At 55.5% G+C, this 22,148-nt stretch overlaps 1 protein-coding gene across 25 annotated transcripts in view; it reads right to left on the bottom strand.

Moving 5' to 3' along the window:
• Positions 1-3,379: 3,379 nt before the first annotated feature.
• The window catches only part of NCOR2 (nuclear receptor corepressor 2), a 226,408-nt gene continuing 207,639 nt past the window's right edge, over positions 3,380-22,148 (bottom strand). For 17 of the 25 annotated variants that reach the window (XM_074554206.1, XM_074554216.1, XM_074554215.1 and 14 more), the window contains 19 exons: positions 20,666-20,818; positions 20,256-20,342; positions 19,522-19,796; positions 18,372-18,735; positions 17,401-17,631; positions 16,755-17,000; positions 16,463-16,612; positions 15,907-16,047; positions 15,635-15,797; positions 14,685-15,118; positions 13,082-13,225; positions 12,841-12,983; positions 12,317-12,510; positions 10,618-10,764; positions 10,176-10,321; positions 8,873-8,926; positions 6,747-6,974; positions 5,117-5,296; positions 3,380-4,998 (listed from right to left, as the gene is read on the bottom strand). In XM_074554206.1, the coding sequence (XP_074410307.1) occupies positions 4,823-4,998; positions 5,117-5,296; positions 6,747-6,974; positions 8,873-8,926; positions 10,176-10,321; positions 10,618-10,764; positions 12,317-12,510; positions 12,841-12,983; positions 13,082-13,225; positions 14,685-15,118; positions 15,635-15,797; positions 15,907-16,047; positions 16,463-16,612; positions 16,755-17,000; positions 17,401-17,631; positions 18,372-18,735; positions 19,522-19,796; positions 20,256-20,342; positions 20,666-20,818 (3,656 nt within the window). In that variant the 3' untranslated portion in view covers positions 3,380-4,822. The remainder of the gene's footprint in view (positions 4,999-5,116; positions 5,297-6,746; positions 6,975-8,872; positions 8,927-10,175; positions 10,322-10,617; positions 10,765-12,316; positions 12,511-12,840; positions 12,984-13,081; positions 13,226-14,684; positions 15,119-15,634; positions 15,798-15,906; positions 16,048-16,462; positions 16,613-16,754; positions 17,001-17,400; positions 17,632-18,371; positions 18,736-19,521; positions 19,797-20,255; positions 20,343-20,665; positions 20,819-22,148) is intronic. The other 8 variants (XM_074554214.1, XM_074554217.1, XM_074554228.1 and 5 more) reach the window with 4 other exon arrangements.

Raw genomic sequence — 22,148 nt, 5'->3', positions numbered from 1 at the left:
AGCTGGCTGCTGGAGAAGCACATGGAGACAGGAGGAGGCAGATTTGGTCAAGGTGGGTACATACCTGGAGGGATCTCAGAGGGTGCCTCAGCAATCCAGATGATCCAGGGTCAATCTCAGCAGAATGGAGAAAGAAACCTTTTGGGTATCCCTTGGGCAGACACAGCAGTGCTGGCAGAAGGCAGGGATACACCCCGGCTGAAATGCTCATTGCTGTGCTCAGGAAAACATCATTTGTGTGAAACCCATTTCTGAGCCCCAGGAAAGGCAGCAGAAGGCCCTCAAACCACCTAACAGCCATCCAAGGACTGAATTCCACACAGTCATCAATCAGTCCTCATGCAGAGCCATCCCACTCAGCTCAGTGACCCCCACCCATCAATCCCACCCTCAGCAGTGGGAAGTGCTCCCCAGCCCATGGCACCACTGTGGGAGGGCACCTGGGCACCCCAGCTGAATTCAATCACACCTCATGGGACAGGTGTTGGAGGTAAAGCAATTAAGAAACACAAACAGATCCCAGGGCTTCTTAATTAGGTTTTACTTCTTAACTAGGCAGTCACTCATTGGCATCCCCCAAAATTTCCTGCAGCCCTGGGCGAATGGGACAGAGGTCCAGGGCTGCTCACTGTGCCCTCACACATGGACAAACCCCTGCTGCCATCACCCCTCAGCCCATTGCACCTCGGACACCCCATCAGTGCCAGCACAGGGGTCCCTTCACCCTCCCACCCTCACCATGAGCAGCTCCCACACACCCTCAGCAGGAGCTGCTTTCTGCTGCCAAAGAGCTTTGGGCTGGGTTGGTTTGTTTGCTCGTTTATTAGGGAACCAGCACGGCAGAGCCCGCTCGCTGTGACAGTGAACAAACCCCCCTTGGGCAGAACCTCCCTCCCCTTGCAGCAAGCTGGGCCATTATTTACACCTGCTGGGCTCTGCACAGGTCCCTCCACAGCAGCTGTGCCCAGGCTGGGTACACACACAGACATTTCCCCCTCCCAGTGCAGTTCAAGAGACAAATTGTCCAGTGGTTTGTTTGTGTTTGTACAAGTTACAAAGTTGGTAAAAGTTAAGTTTAAACTCGGGGTTTTGGAATAGTTTAAATGTGAGTTTCTCCTGGACAGGACGAGCTGGTGCTGTCAGACCCTGCTGTGAGATTCTGGGGTGCTTGGGGATGCCCTGGTGGGGAGAAGGAGAGCCAGAGGGGGAACACCACAACCTACAGGAGCAGCAGCTCCTCCTTCCCCAAAACCACCCTCCCCTGGGTCCTGAGCAGGTCAAGTGGGGCCATCCCTGTGCAGCCTCCAGGTCCGGGGGGATCCTCACCAAGCTGCCCTGGGCCTCCTGCCCACTCACTGCCAGGCCATGGATGTGACACAAATTAATTAACCTGCAGCAGGAGGATGCTCTGCTAATGCAACACAGCACGGGGGCTCAGAGCTCCCCAGAGGGAGTTGCTGCTGCTCCAGTGCTCTCCTCAGAGTCCCTCTGTCCCTGTCCCTGCTGTTCCTGTGCTCTCCTCAGTCCCTCCATCCCTGTCCCTGCTGCTGCCAGGCACAGGCAGCTCCAGGTGGGCTGGGTGGGGAGGGGGTGCATGGGGAGGCCCAGCAATGGAGGCACAGCCAGACAGAGAGTGCCCAAACCAAGCAGTGCTGTGGCCAAGTGTGGGGCTGAGCTCTCAGCAAGGGGGGCTATCCCCGAGTAGGATCCCACTGGAGCAAAACCCACCTGTGCTGGCCTCAGCTGCTCTCCTGCATCCCTGGGCTGCTCCCCCAGCCTAGGGCAGGTGGGATGGGGGCACAAGGCACAGCCAGGGCCTGAGCTCCTGCACAGAGCTGGGAACATTGGCAATGCTGTCATGTTCCCCCTTCAGGAACAACGGCAAAGGATCCCGCTGAGCGGGGGGTGAGGCTGCTGGAGCCCTGCAGCACCTCAGGGTCACCTTCACGTCCTCCCAGTCCCCTCCTGCACACACTGCCCTGCCCAGCAGCTGGGTGGCATCTGCCCATCCATCCATCCATCCATCCATCCATCCATCCATCCGCACTGAGCCACAAACTCCATAAGGGCTGAAACACCCTCACCAATACCTCAGAACTCTCCTGCCGTGCTCCTGGCACAGCCTCAGGTACTGCTGTGCTTTGGGCTCCTGGCCAGTCCCAGCCCTCACCCTGCACACACAGAAAACAGTGGGAGTGAGAGGAGAGAAACAGAGCTCTGGGGTGGCACTGGAGGGTGGCACAGGCTCTTCCCTCCGTCCCACAGCTCGGGGTGCTGCCCATGGCTGTGACAGGGAGTGCAGCCCGACCCTGCCCAGCCGGGGGGCGCCAAGGCAGCTCTGCAGCTCGCTGGCCCTCCCTGATGTCCCCACACCCAGCGGCTGCAGGGCTGGCACGGGTGCCCACGGGGTGCCCAAGGGGTGCCAGACCCGAATGCCGCCCCAGCACCTCCACCCTGGCGTGCTCCCCACCTACCCTGGCGAGAGCCCCGGGCAGCTCCAGGGCCCTCCTGCCGCCCTCTGGGCAGGCTCAGCCTCGCTGGGTCCCTGGCAGGGCCGGGTGGCACTGCCAGCTCTGCACCATCCATCGCTCGCTGCGTTTCCTGCACGCCTGCAGACACCAAGCAGCACACAGTATTGCTACTGTGCCAAGTGGGAACTTTATTCTTTGTTGTGGTTGGGGTTTTTTCCGCTATTTTTTCCGAATCAGCTAAGGAGGCGGCTTTGAAGATGGGTCAGATTTGGATAATTCTTTTTTTTCCCAGCAGAATCTGCAACATTTTAATAGCATTTTGCCCAGACATCAGCTCTGTGAGTTTGTACAGCTCAGAGCCACAGAGACACCAGCAGCAATAACCTGGGAACGCAAAAACTTTCCACATCGCTTGTGCATTGTCTCGGATTTTTTTCTTAAAAAAAAAAAAAATAAAAGCACAACAGAAAAGACACAAACATTGATGAACATTTAAAAACCTGTACATTGTAAAAAAACAAAACAAAAAATAAAACCCAACAGGAAAAAAAAAACAAACAAAACAAACCCCAAACAAACAACAAACACCATCATTCTCTTGCTTTGAAATCAGAATCAACCTGGGAACGTTGCAGGGGGAAAAGAAAGATCCGTGGGGAAGGTGAGGGCGCCTGAGCCCGCGGGGCTGGGCCGGCCTGGGGCTCCTCTAGCGTATAGAATGCAAAGCATTTAATACATTTTATTTTTTTTTTCCTTTTTTTGCCATTTGTTTTTCCCCCCAGAGCGAGAAAGCAGAAGTGAATGAAAAAAAGTCTAATATTTTTGTTCTTTAACCATGTAACTGCAGATATGAGCCAACATCATGGAATGAAAAAAATAATGTAAAGTAGAGCATTCGTGTGTATCACAAAAATACAATAAAAACTTTTTTTTAACTTTTTTTTCCTTTTTTTTTTTTTTTTTAAAGTTTCCTGTGAACTCCCTGCCACGCTGGCCTCCTGCCCACTCTGCCCTGCCCTGGCCAGCTTGGAGGGCTCTGGAGAATCAACGTTTACAACCAGCAAAGGTGTGTGTAACGGGGGGCCCTGCAACCATGGCAAGATTTTTGTTTGGTTTTTTTTTTTTAAACTAAGTACATACATTCTCCTGACTCCCAGATAACTTTGATGGATCACTGTTACCTTCTTTTTTTTTAAACCCTTCCATACAATGGACAAATGCATCAAAGCCTCCATGTAAGAACAGAACCTCTTTTACAGCATGTAATACTGTGTTTTGTTTAAGTCCTTCCTTGCGTAAAATATTGACATAATTCACTGAAGGTATCAAAAATATACCCTGTAGACCAATACAATTTACAATTGCCTTTTCTCACCATTCAGAAAACAATGCACTTAAAGCAACCGAGCCCCTGGGTGGGCAGCGTGAGCCAGCCCGGGACGTCCCTGCCCGCTCCGAGGGACCCGGGATTGCTTCCATCCAAGGGACCAGGATTTCTTGTGGGTTTTTTCTTAAGAAACAGCTCTTCTCTCCCTCCCCTGCCCGCTCTCCCAGCCATGTTCGAGGCGTGTCGTGGCGGGGCTGATCCGTCCTGTGACACGGGAATGCCGGGCACCGGCCCCGGGATCAGCCAGGGAACCGACCCGGGGCGCTCCGTCCTCTTTCACTTCTCAACCGTTCATTTGTGGTTTTTTTAAATCTTCTCTTTAACCCGCTCAAGGTTTTGCAATTCTGAGGCACATCCCCATGGCCGGGTCCGGGGGAGCATCCCCTGCCCACTGCCAGCTCCGCAGAACATCCTGCAGCCCTCGTGGGACGGGGCCGGCACAGCGTCCAGCGGCCCCAGATGGACACACGGCCCTGGATGGACACACGGCCCCGGATGGACACACGGCCCTGGATGGACACACGGCCCCGGATGGACACACGGCCGCTCACGGTCCCTCTGGAGCACGGGGTCACCACCCAGCACGGCTGCCAAGATCGAAGATGGGTTCCTTGGGTTTTGTCTCGTTAAGGCTTTTTTCTTTTCTTAATCAGACCGAAGAGGATGCAGAAATTTCCAGATGTTGAGAAAGAAAAAAAAAAATAACCCAAACAAAATTAAAAAAAAATAAAAAAGAAAAAAAAATAAACCAACCATCATCCCCACCAATTTGGCTGGTTGGGAGAGAAGGGATTAAAAGAAAAAAAAAAAGAAAAAAAAGGAAAAGGGAAAAATGAAACAGCTCTGCTCCTGCATCTTCGCTCGTGAGAGCCGGCGGGGCCGGGGTGGTGGGCGCTCGCCCCGGGTGTCCCGCTCGCTCCCCGTGCCCCGGGTTTGGTCGCCGTCTCCCTGCCCCTGGCTCCTCTCATTCACTGTCCGAAAGGGTTTCGTACTGGGAGCAGAGCAGGGGCTTGGGCTCCTCGTCCCAGGCGTGGTGCTGGCTGCCGGGGGTGCCCTGTGGCAGCGGGGCGCTGGGCGCTGCCGTCACCACCCCGCTGGGGAGCCGCATGGTCAGCGGGTTGTAGGGGAACGGCGTCGAACCTGCACGGAGGAGGGAGCAGAGTCAGCACCGGCGTGGCCGTGTCCCCGTCCCTGCAGCCTCCCCAGGGCCCCGCCAGGGTGGCACGGCCGCTTTGGGGACCGTCCCCTCCTGCCCTACCTGCGGACGACGGCCTGTCCTCCCAGACGCGGTTGGTGAGCGGAGTCCTGCGGTTGCAGTCGCCCTCCGAGTGCACCGAGGACACCGAGGGCGGCCGCTCGCCCGCGGACAGACCCGGCGCCGGAGACTTGGCCTTGCGGCTGTTGGGTCTGGCAGCGATCTTTGGCTTCCCCCCTCCTCCTGCAAAGAGAGGCACCCGCTGTCACCCGGCTCCTCGTGACAGCGCTCGGGGCTCGGGAGGGGGTGCGGGATCCCAGCGCTTCCCTTTCAGGAGCTTTGCAAAAATGGCTCGTGGCAGGAGGAAAGCTCACCCCGGGCCGACGGCAGCACGGCGGGGAATGGCGGTGGGGCGGGTGGAGGAGGGCTCTGCTCCCTCCGGGGCTGCTCCACTTTGGGGCTGGTGCAGAACCAGAACCAGAACCCTGAGCACACTCCCCATTCTCATGGTCTGCATGGCCAGGATGGTCTTTCATCCCTCCTTACAGCAGAATCCCTGGGGATGTTTGGTTTTTAAAAGGTCTGAAGCCATCTGTAGGGCAGGTGAGCTCAGCTCCCTTGGGGGAGCATCCCTCCCAAGGGGGAGGGATGGATGGGCCCTGCATCCCACCCTGCCATCCACCAGGCATGGGGAGGCACAGCTGGAAGAAGCTGCTGGTTTCATGCAGGAGCCAGAAAAGCTTTTCTGCAAAAAGCTTTAGAGTGCCTGGTGTTAGGTGACCCAGAGAGCGGTGAGCTGACCTGAGGAAGGTGCACATGTGCACCCAGGATCTACTCCTGAGCCAGGGGCTCTGTGCCTGCATTCCCGAGGGTGATCCCTGGCAGTGGTGTCATGGGACAGGGCACTCGCATGAGGCCCTTGTGTGTGGGGGGCAAATGCTTCCAGCATCTATCCCTGCTCCCTCTGCTCCCTCCCTTTCTTAAGTGGGGATTTGTGCAGCCACCCTCTCATCTCTGCTCAAGTCTCCCCAAAGCTGAGCAGACCCTGCCATGGGGCTCTGCAAGCCCCACCAGGGCCTATGGGGCAGCTCACCCCCAGCTCTCCTCTCTGATCATGCCCCAGGCATGACTTTTAGCTCCCTTACAATCTCCCTCTTGCTCCAGGCACTCCCAGATCCCATACCCCCATCCCAGGTTGGATTCTGCCCTGACACTCCCAGAGACTGGAGTGGGGAAAATGCTACCCTGCTCTGTGTCCTTCACACCATCCCTTCGCAGCACCTTCCCCTCTTTTGGCAGCAGTGATCCCACTCAGGGTTTAAAGACAGTTGGGGCTTGCTATTTAAGTTTATGCCTTTTTGATTTTTTGGATGTGGGGGAGTTCCACCCCCATAAACTTCTCCATTGTGTAAAAAAAATATAGGAAAAGGAGATATTAAAAACCAACAAATAGGGAAAGGAGCAAGTCAGTGGTTTAGAGAAAGCAACAGCACCTTTGGAGACTATTAAATTAACATCAAACAGGATTAATCAGCAGATCCACAAAGCTCAAAGCTGGGGTGGGGAGGGGAGAGAAGAAAACCAAAATGAACAAAAATGGGGAGGGGAGGAATAAATCCCCCCTCTAAATGGGGAGATAAAAGGGCTGAGAATTAATAACACAGAGAGAGTGAAGGTGGAGAGGGCTGCAGACCTGGCAAGGAGCGCACGTCCTCGTTTCGTCCATCAGCAGGAGTTATGGGCATAGCAGCGGGCAGGCTTGCACTGGCATTCAGAGAGTTAAAAGCATTGGCACTGAGAGGTGAGCGCTCTTCCCACTGCTCGTCATATTTACCCATTAGGGCTTTCCTAATTATTGCCTCCAACCCCATGTTGGTACTGGAATTCTCTTGGACCGACTGGCTCCTACAACTGATTAGCCCTGGGAGATACGGGAGAGGGAGGAGAGAGGGGTCGGGAGATGGGGGGGAGCCAAATGAGAAGAAAGATGGGGGGGACGGGGAAAGGGGGAGAAAGGAGACAAGGGAGAAGGGAAGAAACAAACAGTCAGCACATTCTCGCAAAGCAACAAACTTTGTCATCTTGTTCTTTAAAGCACTGCGATGCACCCGTCCTCCTCCTCCTCCTCCTCCTCCTCCCACTCCATCCCGCCCCGGGGCTCGGCGGGGGCTGGCGTGGGACGGATGGGACTCACTCTGGGATCTGGGCTTTGGGAAGGTTCCCCAGGGCCAGGGGACAAGGGTTTGTCACTGAGCCGCAGGGAGCATCTCCAAGGAGCAGGGGCTGTGCTCCCAGCCCAGCCAGGCTCGGCATGGGGACGGGAGGAAAGTCATGTGGATGGAGGGTCCCTATGCACACACAACAAAAGTCAGTGTGCCACAAATCTGGAGGCCGGGGTGGTTTCCCATAAAGGAAATCAGGGAAGGAAGAAGGAGTACCCCACAAAAACACTTGATGAGAAAGACGTGCCTGGATCTGTGGGGTGGTGACAGGGTGCAGGCAGCCCCCAGAGCTGCCGGTGTGGGTCGGGCTACGTGGGGAGAGGGGAGCATCCTGCTGTCCCTCCTGGAGCTCTCTGCAAGCCCCCTGCCCCCCTCTCTCCCCAGGCCGGGGTCCCCGGGGCCCAGCGGGACAGGATGCAGAGGCGAGGTGTGGGTGAGTCTCAAGCCATGCAGTTATGGAGCAGCACCGCACAGGGACCAGAGGCTCGGCCGCGCCACCGCCACTCCCGGGTGGCACTCACAGGGAACAAGCAAGGGCAAAATACAGACACGGAACTGCCAGGCCCCCAGCTGAGCCCATCCTGGGGCGTTTGTTTGGGATCCCTGCCCCTCTGCTTGGAAAGGGACAGATCCCAGGTTCCCACTGTCTGAACGCTTGTCTTGCTGTAAGAACAGGCAGGGTCTTTGCTGGTCCCCTCTAGCCTAAACTGACCCTCAAATCTTGTCTGCCAGGACCCCTCAGGTCCTACCTGGCTGCGCCTGCTCACCCCAGCAGCTGCTGCCAGCTCACTTCTTCTCCCAGACTCATTTCCCCTGGCAAGCAGTCCTATACCACTGGCTCTCCCACAGCACCAAACCCCTGCCCACAGCACCTCCTGCCCTTGGCTGTGGGAAACCTGCTGTTCTCCTACTTAATACTAACAACCTGAAGGCACTCCTGCTGTAGGAGAGCATTAATTCTTAATCAATTAACTAGCAATTAGTATTCCTCAGTGGGAATTTGCTCCATTGTTGAGTCCACCCGGACATGTTGCAGGTGGCAACAGCGTGACAGCTTCCCACTGTCATTCCCCCTGGGCTGGTCCTGGGCCTGAGCACTCCTCCAGCTCCAGGAGACACCTCCTCCTGCCCCAGCACCCCTCAGCTCCCTTTTGGCCCTCAGCATTGCCACTTTGCCCAGCACAGGGTGCTGCTCTTGCCCCAGTTTGTAACTGGCTCCTGCATCCTGCCCAGCCCACAGTGACAGACCCCACTGCCCTCCCACCCACCCACACGGTCCCACCAAGGGCAGGGTGCTCTCTCCAAGTGTGAGGTCCACCTTGCTAAGATGGTTTAACCCTCTGATGGCATCAGATGGCCAACCCTTGCTTCACCTTTAACCTCAAACTCTGCCAGGTTTTCCAAGGAATTACACTGCCCTTTCTCCAGCCCAACTGCAGGGAGTTATGGTGTGTCCCGAGGCTTCTGCCTCCCAGCAACTGTTACACTTGGTTTTAAGGGAAAACAGAACAAAGGAGATGCTTAAATCTACTGAGCCTCCTGCTCTCCATAGCTGTAAGCCCTGTGGGAAACAAGGTTCAGGTATGTGGGGAGTTACCTGCTCCAGTAATCGCTGGCATGTTGAAAATCTCTGTCCCAGGCTGCCCCACATCTGGAGAAAAACAAAGAAGCTCTTCAGCACGGAGAGCAGCATGTGCAGGTTAGGGGCTGGAGCACCTGCCATGGCAGCCATGACAAGACTCCCATGTCTGTCACAGCACTCTGCACAGCAGCCCAGCTTCCCCCAGCGCCTTTGGGAGATCCACAGTGGGCACCTTCACCAGGAGGGAAAGGGCAAAACAGCAGAGCCCTGAAAGCCAGGGCAATGTCTTTGTGCTCAGTGCTGGCCTCCCTCCCTTCCTGCCTCCTGCCCCTGGGATTACAAGCTCCATGGAGCCAAACCCTCTCTCCTGCCCATGGGATTTTCAAAGGCTCAATGCCCCCTATCCATGGAGCAGGTCTGGGCAGCAGAGAGGGCAAGGAGGAGGAAAAGAAATGTTAAATCAATATTTTCCCTCTTAGCTGAGCTGTTTGACTTGGATATTGCTTTTCTTAGAATAACAGAAATTCTCATCAAATAAGAGGCGTATCCAATTTCTATATATTTTTCCTTGATAAGGGAAAGTGTGGAAGGTCAGGGGGTTCAGCCACATGTCCCCAAAGGGGCATAACAATACTGTTGGCTCATGGTAACATCATCCACGAGACCAGACAGCTCGGTCCCTCTTATCCGATGCAGCTGTTGTAAGATGGATTCAAATTGAATTAGTATTGACTGGATAATGCTGGGCTAAATTAAATTATGATCCTATCTACTCTATTAGCGGTTAATGAACGAACGGGCTGAATTTCTAATCTGAGCCAGCCTGGTTAGTTTTACAGAGCTGCACCAATATTGATGTAGGGCTTAAAGTAAGGTTGGGGGGAGATGCATCTCAAGGAGGAAGGATTCAGCTTCGCTGGCCAGTCATTAAAATATCAATTGCTCTTAAGTGTCCTCCATGCTCAGCTCATTATTTCCTTCCTACTGAGGTTGTCTGGTGTGGGTGGGATTGACAGCCTCAGAGCACAGAGACAGAGCTGGATGTCTCTCACTGCCCCCCAGATACACACAGTCACTGCTGGCACCAGAACAGAGCATTCTAGGAAACATTTGAAACTTGTAGTTCACAAAATCACAGAATATTCTCAGTTGGAAGAGACCCACAAGGATCACTGAGCCTGACTCTTCAATGCAAACAGAGCTGTCTGAGAGTTCTGAGCCCTTTAACATAGCAGCATCCATTCCCAAATCTCCTGTGCTTTATGTGTCCTCGAGGCTTTTCCTCCCCTGGTGCCCTGCATTCCCCACAGGTTCTTACTGTACTCCGTCTCGTTTTTGTTGGTCGTGCTGAGCTTCTTGATGATCTCCTGCTTCTTGGACTTCACCATGGCAGAGTTGCTTTCTGTCAGCTTGCTGAAGAAAGCTGGACGCTGAGTGTTGTTTCCTGGGGACTTGGACCCCATCCTGCAGAGCAAAAGACCATTGGAAACCTCTGCAACATCCCCTGCACAAAGTCCTACCTAAAGAGCCTCTTCCCCCAGTGTGACTCTCGGGATCAGGCTGGGAGCTCCTGGGATACTCAGCACCTCCACCTCTCTCCCTGTCCCAATGATAAACACACCCTGTGGTACTGAACAGCTGTGACAAATAGAGCCCCTGGGATGGGGCAAGCTTTGGGCAGCAAGGAAAGCAGCCTGGCCAGGCCATGGGTGGGACCATCCCCTCCCCAGGTGCCCCCAGTGCCCGTTCCCAGGCCGTACCTCTGGTCCATGGGCTCTCCCTCGCGGAACAGGACGGGGTACGGGGCGCTCTTGGCGTGCTCCGGCTCTCCCGCGCCGTCGGGCGGGGACACGGGCTCGATGCAGCTCTCCGACCCCCCTGCTGCTGCCTTGGCCTGCTCCGGGGACCTGGGCAGCAAGGGGACAGGCCATGGGGTCACTGTGACAGCCCTGTCCCGTGCAGCACATCGGGGATGGGACAGGAAAGGATTCCTGCAGCACGGCCAGAGGGAGAGCGGGGTTTGGGCAGGGAGAGCTGGGCTGAGCCAAGCCCTGGGCCTGAACCCCCAAGTGGGACAGCTGAGCCACCCAGGAGGGACCTGCTGGTGGCAGGGACACATGGATCCCTGTGGAGGGCTGTGACAGTAACCTTTTGGAGACACTGCTTTTGATTCTATTTGTGAACACAGCAGAGGCAAAACCTGCCATGTCCCATCCTCCGTGTCAGGGCCACACAGGAGCTGGGGCATCCTGGGGAGGATCACTGCTGGCCCCTGATGCCTGCCCGTGGCCAGAGCTGGGAGACAGCCACACTCCAGACTGCGAGGAATTCCTCACAGCCAGTTCTGGGAATTTACATCTTTGTTCTTTCTGTGGTTTCTCTTTTTTCCCCAGTTTTTTCATCACTGTGTGGTCAGGGTTGAGCTTTTTTCCTTCATGTTGTAAAGCCAACTCCAGGACCAGGCAGAGCCAGGAAGAACAATCCCATATACTGACAAGGGACCACTCACTCCTGGATACATCTGAGTGAGTGTTTGGGTGGGAAGACAGACCCATTTTTTTAATTCCATACAACAGCAATCAGACCTGCCTTGTAGCAGCAAGGAGATTTGAAAGTGACATTAAAACAAATACAGGTGGTGCCTGAAATGAACAATGCCAGTTGTCAGGGCACCTGTGTCTAATAAATTGCTGATTCACTTTGAAAGATGAAGAAAAAATTCACTTTGAACCAGTGGAAAACATGTTGCTTCAGGTTTTGTGGAATCATCTGTGGTCAGGGACTGAGAACAGTGACAGGACAGGAGGCAACAGGCACAAGCAAAACACATAAAATTCCATCCCAACACAAGGAAACTTTTTCCTGTCAGAGTGCTGAAATGCTGGGAACAGGCTGGCCAGAGAGGTGCTGTCTCCAGCAGTGGAGATATTCTGAACGCAAGCAGCCACAACCAGGGTAACCTGCAAGAGGTCACTGCTGAGCTGGGTGATCTCAAGAGATCCATTTCCACCTAAACCATCCTGTGACACCAGAGATCCATTTCCACCTAAACCATCCTGTGACACCAGAGATCCATTTCCACCTAAACCATCCTGTGACACCAGAGATCCATTTCCACCTAAATCATCCTGTGACACCAGCCAGATTGGGAACAGAATTATGCATGGACTCTAAGGAAGTCTAAAAATCATCTCTAGGACAACAGGGATGGCACGAAGCACCACCCCAGGGGAAAGATGCCCAGATGAGAGAGTGGCTGGGCTGTGTAAGCAGGAAATCCCCACAGCACCAAGCTTGGGAAAGCAATGCCAACTCCAATCTGCAACACTGTGCAACCCCTCACCGCCGTGCCAGGCAGTCAAGGGCACCCACCCGACCTCCCCTGTGCCCCCTGGGCCCATGTGAGCTCAGGCTGGCCCACACCCACCCGTGCCAGCCCGGGCTGGCCCCTGGGCTCACCTTTTCCCCCCCTCTCCCTGTGGGGAGATGCGGGCGGCCGTGCTGTGCTCCTGCTGCTGCAGGAAGGCCTCGCTGGGCGTGCGGCGCAGGTCCAGCACCGGGCACGCGGCGCCGGGGAACGAGTAGAGCGGCGCCTGCAGGTGCGAGTTCAGCTGCTGCGGGTGGTGCCGCGTGTAGTCCTGCGTGATCACCTCCTGCAGCAGAAACCACCGTCACAAATGGGGCTGGTTCCAAGCTTTGTCTTGAGGGTGAGCAGGGGGAAATAGGCTGATTTGTCCCCGCAGATGGAACTTCTGCCTCCTGTCTGCAACAGCTTTTGTGACGGGCTTCTTGGGGACACAAATACCTGGGCTGAACACTGGTGATGCCCCCTGCTCTCCAGCCCCCAACTAGAGGAGCTGAGGTCGCCAGTGTCACTCCCATCCCATCCCACCCCCACCAGAGACATGTTTCACTGAGCTCCTCCCTCCCCCTGGAGCCCCAGCAGGAAGGGATGGGGTGGATGAAGTTAGTTAGTTAGTTACACTGATGTGCTGGGCCAGCGTGACCACGCGCTGGTTCATGCCCTTGATGCTCTGGCTGGACTGCAGGGGCTGGCACTGGGGGCCGTCGGGCTGCCGCAGGTGCTGCAGGTGAGCGGCTTCGGGGGCCGAGGCCTTCAGCGAGCCTGGGGGCACCAAGGAGAGAGCAGGAATGAGATGACATCTGTGTCCCCTTCTCCAAATGCCATCCCAGCATTGGGGCACAGCCAGCCCCTGTTCTCACCTTGCTGCTTCTGCCTCAGGTCATGCTCCCCGTGCCCCTTCTCAGTGTCCTGCAGCAGCTTGGCCCCTTTCTCGTGGGACAGGCTGGGCGAGCTCACCGGACTCACGGCCTCCATCCGCTCGGGGCTGTAGCCTCCATGGAAGCCTGAGGAAATAAATGGAGGGAGTTACAACCAGGAGCTCACTTAGATTTTCCCTAGCTCTGTTGCACCATTGCTTGTGGGGAAAGTCACATGTTCAGCAAAATGGGGGAAAAAAAAGATGAGGTAAGACCTGGCAGGTCATGCTGCAGGGCCATGTCCAGCTGTGGTGATGGCTGCTGTGAAGAGGTGATGTCTCATTCCTGCAGAACTAGACACTCAGCAGCTCTCGGTGACAGCATGAAATCCAGGGACCACATCCAACCTCTGCAGGTTCACAGTTTGTTCCCCATTTCTCCACCCACTGAAACCCCCACTATGCCCAGAGGGACAGCGATGCCCAGAGAGAGTGGAGGAGGCTGCACAAGAGGTCTCCAAGTGCATCCACAGTCCTGGAACACACTGCTAGAAGGTGCCAGGACCAGACATGACTGAGGGGTGGGATGGGAAGCAGCTCTTCTCCCAGCCATGCTGCTGCATTCTCTCCATCCTTGGGATACAGGAAGAGGAGTGGGACAGGAACTCCCCGTGCTGATGGCCAAGGCAGCTGCTGCAACTTGAAGATGGGGTCCCACCAAACCCCTACAGACTGCTCATTGCTTCTGCACGCTAGTGAGAGCCTGGATGAATGCTCTGGTTGAAGGCTGGTCCCATCAAGAATGACCCAGACCTTGAAATCCATCCCCCTCCCTGCACTTTCTACTGGAATAACTAACCCTAGTGCTTTTCTCTTACACAAGATTCCTCTTAGGTGGTTCTTGTGGTCTGCTCTGGAAACGGCTGCTGAGCATGGCTGGGCTGAGTGATCTCAGGACAGCCACAGTGCCCACCTTGGGCAGCATCCACCACCAGGACCCTGAGTGAGGTCACCCTGAGCACAGGGACCCCATCCACGCTGAGACCCACAAAGCCCTCAGAGACCCTGCAGCTCATGAGCAGGGAAGTGCTTGTCTGATGGCCAGCAGCCTTCTCACGCTCACAATCCCAGTTCTCCACTTTGCTCCTTTGATTTATTACCCACAACTGTTCTTTACAGACTGCCTGGGAATTTCTAAGGATGGGGAAATCAAAATTAGCAAATGGCTATTGTCTGTAAAAAGCAATACGAGGAACTGGACATTTGCAAAACAGGACTTGGCAACTGGAAAAGCTAAAAGAGGGTGGAAGAAGGGAAGATCCTTAAAACATGCAAAAATAAAAAAGTCTGGAATAACATAATGGCCAAGGAGCAGAGGGACAAGCACACTTGGGGAGCTGATGGAGTCAATATCCAAATGTGCAACTGAAAATAAGAAGCAATGAAATAAAATGGGTGTCAGACCACAGGTCTCTCACCTCTGCCCTCCAACTTCTGACCATCACTAGTGGGGTGGTTACCCAGCGAGCCTCTTTCTTGCTGCCCCTTATCACAGGACATTTGGTGCATGACAACCACATCTACTGCTGCTGTCGTGGTGCTCTTACCGAGTGTTCGGAGCTCCTGCTCCTGCACGGAGAAGCGTTTGCTCTGACTCTTTTCTCTACTGTGCTGCTCGGAGCCCGAGGCTGCGTGCTGCTGGTCCAGAGGGTGGTGGTGCTGCTGGCTTTTCCCCTGTCCTCTGCCATAGTGATGAGAGGAGCCAGCTCCGGAGGCGGGCAAGGGTCTCGACTCCATGGCTTTGATGGGCGAAGGCGACTGCTCCAGGTTGGCCCCGCTGGGCAGCTTTGAGGTGTAGACGTTGTTGTCAGTCTGGGCTCGCTCTGCCTTGGCTTCCCTCCCCCTCGAGGACTCTTTCTGCAGCAGGGCTGGCTCCAGGGGGGCTGCGTAGCCGTCGGCCGCGCCCAGCGAGGAGCGCAGGCTGGAGGCCGAGGGGAAGGCGGCGGAGCGGATCGGTGACGTGGTAGTGGTGGAGGAGGATCTGCAAGGAAAATGAAGACAAGGCCAAGGTGAGAGAAGCACGTGGAGAAAGGGAATGCTGCTAACAGAGCCTCAGTGTTCAGCTTTGCCTGGCTGAGCTCCTTCCAGGCCTCCTGAGCATATGGCTGGGCCATGCAGGGCCAGTGAGGAGGGACTGGATGGAGCCTCCACAGTAACTGGCCACAGGGTACTGGGCCTGAATGCATTGACTGGAAAACCCAAAACCCATGGACAGGTCCCAGAGACCTTGATAACTCCACCACCAGGCGATCTTCAGCATGAGGAGTAACACCTGTATTTGGGCACACGCACATTCCTACATTTTCTCCTGGCAGCAGGAAAAGCAAAATAATTGGGGCACCAAAATGTGCCTCTCCCCACCACAACTTCCCTGAAAGCCCGATCCTTCTCCCACTGAGACTGAAGGGAAAACAACTCCCAGTCCTTCCTCTCAGAGGTGCTCATTAATTAAGTGCTGGTGCAGGCAAGCACTGGAAACCATGGTGGGGGCACGTACCGTAGGACGGAAGGGGTGGGGGTCTCCGAGGAGATGATCTTCATGCCGGTGTTGTGGAGCACGCTGGGGCGCTGCTGGATGGTCTCGTGGGTGCGGGGTGACACGGGAGAGTGCTGGTGGCTGTGAGAGTGGGAGGACGAACGGCTGCTGGACTGCTCCGTACCTGGGGAGACCACAAAGAACAGCTTCTTCAGCTCTCTGTCCCACAGCCCTAACCTACCTTCCACCCAGCACGGGTCCCAGGGCGGAGGATGGACTCCTCCCCAGCCTACCTGGTCTCCAGATGGGCGCATGCTCCACTGTGGTGGAGGCTAGGATGGATTTTTCACGCTCCCTCTCTCGTTCCCGCTCCCGCTCCCGTTCCCGTTCGGACACCGACGATCCTGACTGTTTGGTCATGTGCGTGGGCCCTCCTGAAACCCAACCAGAAGGCAGTGAGAGGGCTGCAGACACAGCAATTCCCCCTGGGAATGCTGCCTGCTCTTCACATCGCTGTGTATGCAGAGCAGATAAGGAATGGCTCCATCCAAGGTCACCTGGAGCGGGACAGACGAGGGCAACCAGCGCGACAAAACCCAGACAAATCATGGAATAGCTGTCCTGGTGCTGTCTCCAGGGTATGACCTTCCACAGAGCTGTTTGCTTTGGGGAAGAAGGAGGAAAAGCAAGGAAGCCCTCAACAAGCAGGAAGAGAGGGAGTCAGTCCCTGAGTGAGAATTTATTTGGGGTCTCCCAGTCTGTCCTGGCATGCTGAGCCGATGGTGCTGGATTGATTATGAGCGTCCTCCTCAATCATTTTCCCACTGGAAAAGCAACCTGCAGCATTACCTGGGGAGAGCGGGGAGCTGCTGTGCCGGCTGCCGAAGGTCTGGGGGGGTCCAGGGATGTAGGTGATGCGGTCCATGGTGGTGGCAGAGGTGCCAGGGGTAGGGGGCACGAGGACGGGCAGGTGTGGCACTTGGGACAGGTCGATGATGCCTGCAGAGAGAAGTGAGAGCACTGTCAGGACAACACCGAGCTGCTGCAAGCTTGGCTGTGCTGGAGCTGGCAGTGCCAGCCTGACCCAGCCTCCTCCTCCCCTGCTGCTCCCAAACCCCTGGGCAGTGCCGTGCTGCAGGACCTGCTGCATAGTTGAGGGCGAGGGAGGGCTCCCGGGGCGACAGCCCGCGCAGCATGTCTGCGCGCTGCGCCATGGCCGTGGCTGCGGCGTTGTGGTGCATCTGCTGCGACGTGATGTAGTCGTTGATGATGGTCTGGCGGTTCTCCATGGCCGCCGTGTCCGGGTAGCCCCGGATGAGGTACGGGGGGTACAGGTGTGGGTACGTGGGGCTCGGAGCCAGATGCCTTGGCAGGTAGTAAGCAGCAGCTGGGAGAGAAAAGGGTGCAGATGTGAAACCCCAGAGATCTCAGGCTTTGGGGCATAAGGAAAATAAAAAACCGTGCCCCCAGCCCAGCTGCTACTTACACGAGGCCTTCAACCCCTTCTACCGCTCATAGCCACTGATGACTCCTAGCTAACCTAACAAACATGGCCCTCCCTCCAACAACAAACCTCATAGCAGAACTAACCATTACAGTCACACTTTTCAACTGATCCGCCTTCAGAATTATCCTAACAGGAGCTGCAATCCTACTTACCGCCTCATACACCCTATACATGCTCATAATGACACAACGAGGCACCCTCCCATCCCACATCACATCAGTCCAAAACTCCTCTGCACTAGAACATCTCCTCATAGCCCTACACATAATCCCCAGGGTACCTGCTTCCAGCTGGATCCCCCTGGGGATGGCAGCAGGGTCGAAGGGCAGCGGGATGTGCCCTCGGTACAGATCGACGCCGCTGACACCGCGGAGCAGGTGCTCGTACGGCGAGATGGGGTGGTGGTGGTCGGGCACGGGGGCGTGCGGAGACTTGGAGTTGCTGAGCTCTCTCGATGCGGGGGTGATCTTTCTGTCCTGGGACACCGGCTTCCCAGCAGTGATGCTGCCTGCTGAGAGCAGAAGGAAATGAGTCACAGACTGAGCACTGTGGCCAAGCCATGTCCCTGAGGGATGCCTCTGGCCAAGCAGGTCCCACAGGGACAATCGCAGCTACCCTGAACTTGAGGGGCCTTCCCTCCTCCCTGCACTGCATGCCCTGTTACACCACCAAGGTCAGGGTGGGCCAAGTCCCACCTGCCCCTTGGGAGAGAGGCCTTTCCCAAATCATCTCTTCACCCCAGCACATCCATGCTGGGCAATCCGTGCATTCACCCTGGCCTGCACAAGCCAATGCTGGTGCACGCTGCCACACTCTTCAGCACAAGGAGGTCACTGCTGCTGTTAGTGAGAAGTGTGAACATCTCCCACCCAGTGTCCCAAGCACTGCTATCCTGATCACCACCTATGGAAAAGAGTGCTGTGGGCCGTGGCTGGGACAGGGAGGACATTTTTGAAACACCAATGGCTTCACCAGCCTTGGCCCAAGTCTCCCTTTGGCTACCCTGGTGCAAGTGAGGTGCCCTCACTTCAACACTGTGAGCACCCCCAGGAAGGGCACTGAGCCCCAGCTGTCCCTGGCAGCCACCCCAGTGCTGTGAGTCAGCTGTGGGCGTGGGGTGCTGGGAAGAACAGGTTCAACAGGCACCTGCTGGGAATCGCTCGGGCAGGTGGGGTCAGCAGCCACCTCCTGTGCACCTCACCTGCCTGGCTGTTAGACATTTTACCATCAAATAAAAGCTTTGCCAAGTACCTTCGTGCTGCCGTGGGGTGGACTCCCGTGTGGACACTGGAGACCCTCTGTGCAAGTGGCTGCTGAAGGCCGTGCTGTGCCCTGCCTGGTGGTCCTCATAGCCCAGGGCACTTTGGTGGGGTTTGCCCGGCTCGGGTACAATCACAGGAGCCCCTCTGCCAATGGAGCCACCTGAGCTTGTCACAGGGCTTGGCCTGTTTTTCAGACTCTCTTCGTAAGCTCTTTCCAGATTCCTTGGGTCCTGGATGACATCCAGAGAATGCACAGAGTGGAAAGTCCTGCCGGGGCTGCCGATGATGGAGCGCACATCGTGCTTTTTGGTGCTCGAGGAGGAAGAGCCGCTGTCATACTTCAATGGGGTACCCTGGGGACAGGAGGCAGAGGGGACATCAAAGGGGCCTAGAACAGAAGGAGCCCAGTGACTGCATCCCACTGAGTCCCAACAGGACTCAGCGTGCCTCATTCAGTGGGTCAATACACAAGGTTTGCTCAGTCAAACAGGCAACAGCCGTCGGCAGAGCAGAGATAACCACTGGAACAGGGCAGGGTGGAGGGCCCATCTTGCATGTCTTGTTGTGCTCCAACAAGATGATGATGATGAGTCACTGCCGAAGGCTGGCTGTGCCCATCACGCCTCTCTCCTACACACACTGTGAAATGGGACAGGACTGCGAGGTGCCATGGGAACCCTGCAAATATTTGGAGACCAACAGGAGATATCATGCCATGTTTCATCCTAACTACTGGCCCTGCTGGGTTGCCACTTGCCCATGAAGGGAGGACACCAAGTTTATGTGCACCAGAGTCACAAATGCTGAGGGCACCGAGTTGACTCTGTCCTTGGAAAAGAGGCAAATGTGTCCCCTTTTCTTTACACATCTAGATAGATCATTGCTTTCTCAATGTGCCAGGGGTTCCCTGGGCTTTGTATTTATCTGCAGAGAAGGATTAGAGGATGGTTTGGATTGGAAGGAATCCCTTCAAAGGATGGGGCAGGACAACCTGTACCCAAGCAGAGCGTCAGCTCTTAGCAGTGATGCAACACAAAGCTGTGTCTGTTCTCCTTTTACCTTGGGAATGGCTCCCAGGATCTGTGCAAGGGCAGCAATCTGAGCAGAACTGATCTCATCCACTTTCACTCCATACTCACCTGTGTGATGGAACCTTCCTTCAGAGGTCTGGTCAGAGAGATGTCGGGTGTGCGCCTCAGCTCCTCCCGGGGGATCTCATGGATTGATCTTCCTGCTTCCTTCACCGTGGCTACCAGGTCTTCATGGGCTGATTTCATTTTCAGAGGAGTCAGATCGTGAGATCTGACCTTGTAGGCATCAGATAAGTCCCTTGGTGGAGTGTTTTCCCTCTTGAGCTGTTTGGCTTCTCTTCTGAGGTAGTCCTCATGGGCCTCCACATAGGACCGAGGTATTCCTGCAACCCCCAGGGAGATGATGGATGCAGAGGGTGACTCCCCAGGCAGACCCTGGACTCCCAGTCCCCATGCAGATACCCACTTCTAGGGGGTCTCCAGTTAACACATGTAACTCAGGGACTGGTGCCCAACTGAGCCCACAGGGCAGCTATAGCACTAATGCAGCTGGTCCACCTCACATCTACCACCACCTTCTGCACCCATTTCACACTCATGTCAACCTGCTTCATGCGAATCACTGACAATTTCGTCCCTGACTTCGGCAGAATTCAGGTTGGTAGAAGCTGAGCAAGACTGAAAATCTCTCTGAGCACAAAGCAGGGGCTGCAAAGATCTGCAGCTGGACCTTGACGTGCCCGTCCTTGCTTCCTCCTGTCCCACCCTGATGATGACAACAAGGGGCCATGCATGTGAGGTGCTTCCCCTGCCCATGCCCATCTCGTGCTCCCAGGTGTTACCTTGTGTAATCGAGCCTCGCATGTGATGCTGCTCCTTTAGGTTATGGGGACTGTGTCGGTCTGGAGGGATCGCTCGACCCATGAGACCTAAAGAGATCCAAGAGGGAAAGTCAGGCTGTGACCCAGCAATTAATTTACCATGAATACATGACAGTGTTACCAGGGATGCCTGGGACAACAAGGATAAATACCAACAATTTCTAAATTAATTATTTTCTCCTTTTTTTAAATGTGCCCCTTTTTTTGTATTCCTGGAGCTGGTCTGTCAGGACAGACACTCAAGGCAAAGAGACCAGTCTACATCCTGTTTTTTTCCCATGCTGGTCAGATGCACGATGTAGACAGGAGACAAGATGAGATCTCCACAGGTCAGTAACACAACCCAGGTGAAAGGTCTCATGCAGACCCACCTTCAATGCTGGTAGATAAGGTATCACGGGCTGATAAGCCCCGGCCAATCCTCCCCTCCATCATATCATAGGTCCGCTTAGTTCCTGTGGTCTCATGGGAAGCTCCCGAGCTCCTGCTGTCTTCTTTGGGACACTGAGAAGCAGCAACTCCACCTGCAGGGGGGAACACCAAGAGGCATGGAAAGTCAGCAGGGGCCAGGAGAGGGTGTTTACTGCTGTTTGTGTGCGTTGCTCAGGGGTCAGATCTCATCCCAGCATCAGCCGCCGCTACGCGGTGCCAGAAACATCGCACGGGATTGGCTTCCAGGAAATTCAGCTGGTGTTCTCTCCCCTCCCTGCCTGCCTCAGACTCCAGCTCTGTGCCTCCCTCTTGGGTAGGAGCATCCACCCAGTTGTGTCCCGTCCCCTCCCTCCCTGGTGGGGCCATCCGTAGGCAGCAGGACAGCCCTGAGCCAGTGGGAGCAGCTGCAGTTCCACTGAACTTGACTCTTTGGGTCTGGGGAGTTTTGTTTTTTTTTCCTTGTTTGTTTTGATTTTTGCTAGACACCTACTGTTTGGGATCCTGGCCAGCCTTAACATCTGCCGAGACACTCCCTGGGTGAGAGAATCGGGGAAAACGGAGGAGAAGCAAAGCTGAGAATGATTCCTTTGAAACAGCACTGAGCACACACAGAAACTGGGAGAGATGGTGCAAAGACTGATGGAGTGAGGGCTGGGGAGAGGAGAGACCACTGACTGCCCCCTGATCCAAACCTGGAGTGGGTTCCCTGTGAACAGGCAGTGGACACCTGTCCTGAGCTACAGCCCCACCACCAGCACAGCCCAGCCCATGCCAGGCAGCACCAGGCCCACCCCGGGCAATGGGCACCCATCATGTGCAGCGAGCTGTGAATTCAGCAGCTTCTGATCCAGCTGAATGCCTTGGGTTTGTGCCATGAGCTCCAAACAGGATGTCAGCTAGGAGAGACAAACGCCTCTGCCCATCATCCCTGGCCAGGCTGCCCTTGCCAAGGATTGCCAGCGCACTGATCCTCCTCTTTGTGGGTAGAGAAGGTGGTTGTACAATTAGAGAAAGCAGGGAAGTTAAAAAACATTCATTCCACTGTGGACAATCAGGAACAAAACTCCTCCTTGGCAAAACCAGTAATTAATAAAATGGGATTATTACAACTTCACACCCACTGTTGGTTTCCGCAATCAGCACCCACTCAATCCACAAAGTGTTTGGGGCTGTGTGTGGGGAAACAAGAGGGGTCCGTGCCTGAGCCTCTGCTTCAGCTCCATTTGCCAGCAGAAATCCGGGGGTGACATTCAGAATCAGCCAAGCACCATGTGGGTGATGTGCACCCTGTCATCAAGGCACATCTGTTGCCACCAGCCCTTGTGCAGGAGGGGACGCGCTCCCGGGCACCCTTTGTGCCACCGGGAAGCAGGGGGAGGGCGTGAGGGAGAAGAGAGACTAAACAGAAAGAAAACCATTCCA

This window comes from Zonotrichia albicollis, chromosome 18, assembly GCF_047830755.1.
Source record: "Zonotrichia albicollis isolate bZonAlb1 chromosome 18, bZonAlb1.hap1, whole genome shotgun sequence".
Taxonomy (NCBI): Eukaryota; Metazoa; Chordata; class Aves; order Passeriformes; family Passerellidae; genus Zonotrichia; species Zonotrichia albicollis.
The sequence above is the reverse complement of the archived record's forward strand: the minus strand, read 5'-3'. Positions and strand labels throughout refer to the sequence as shown.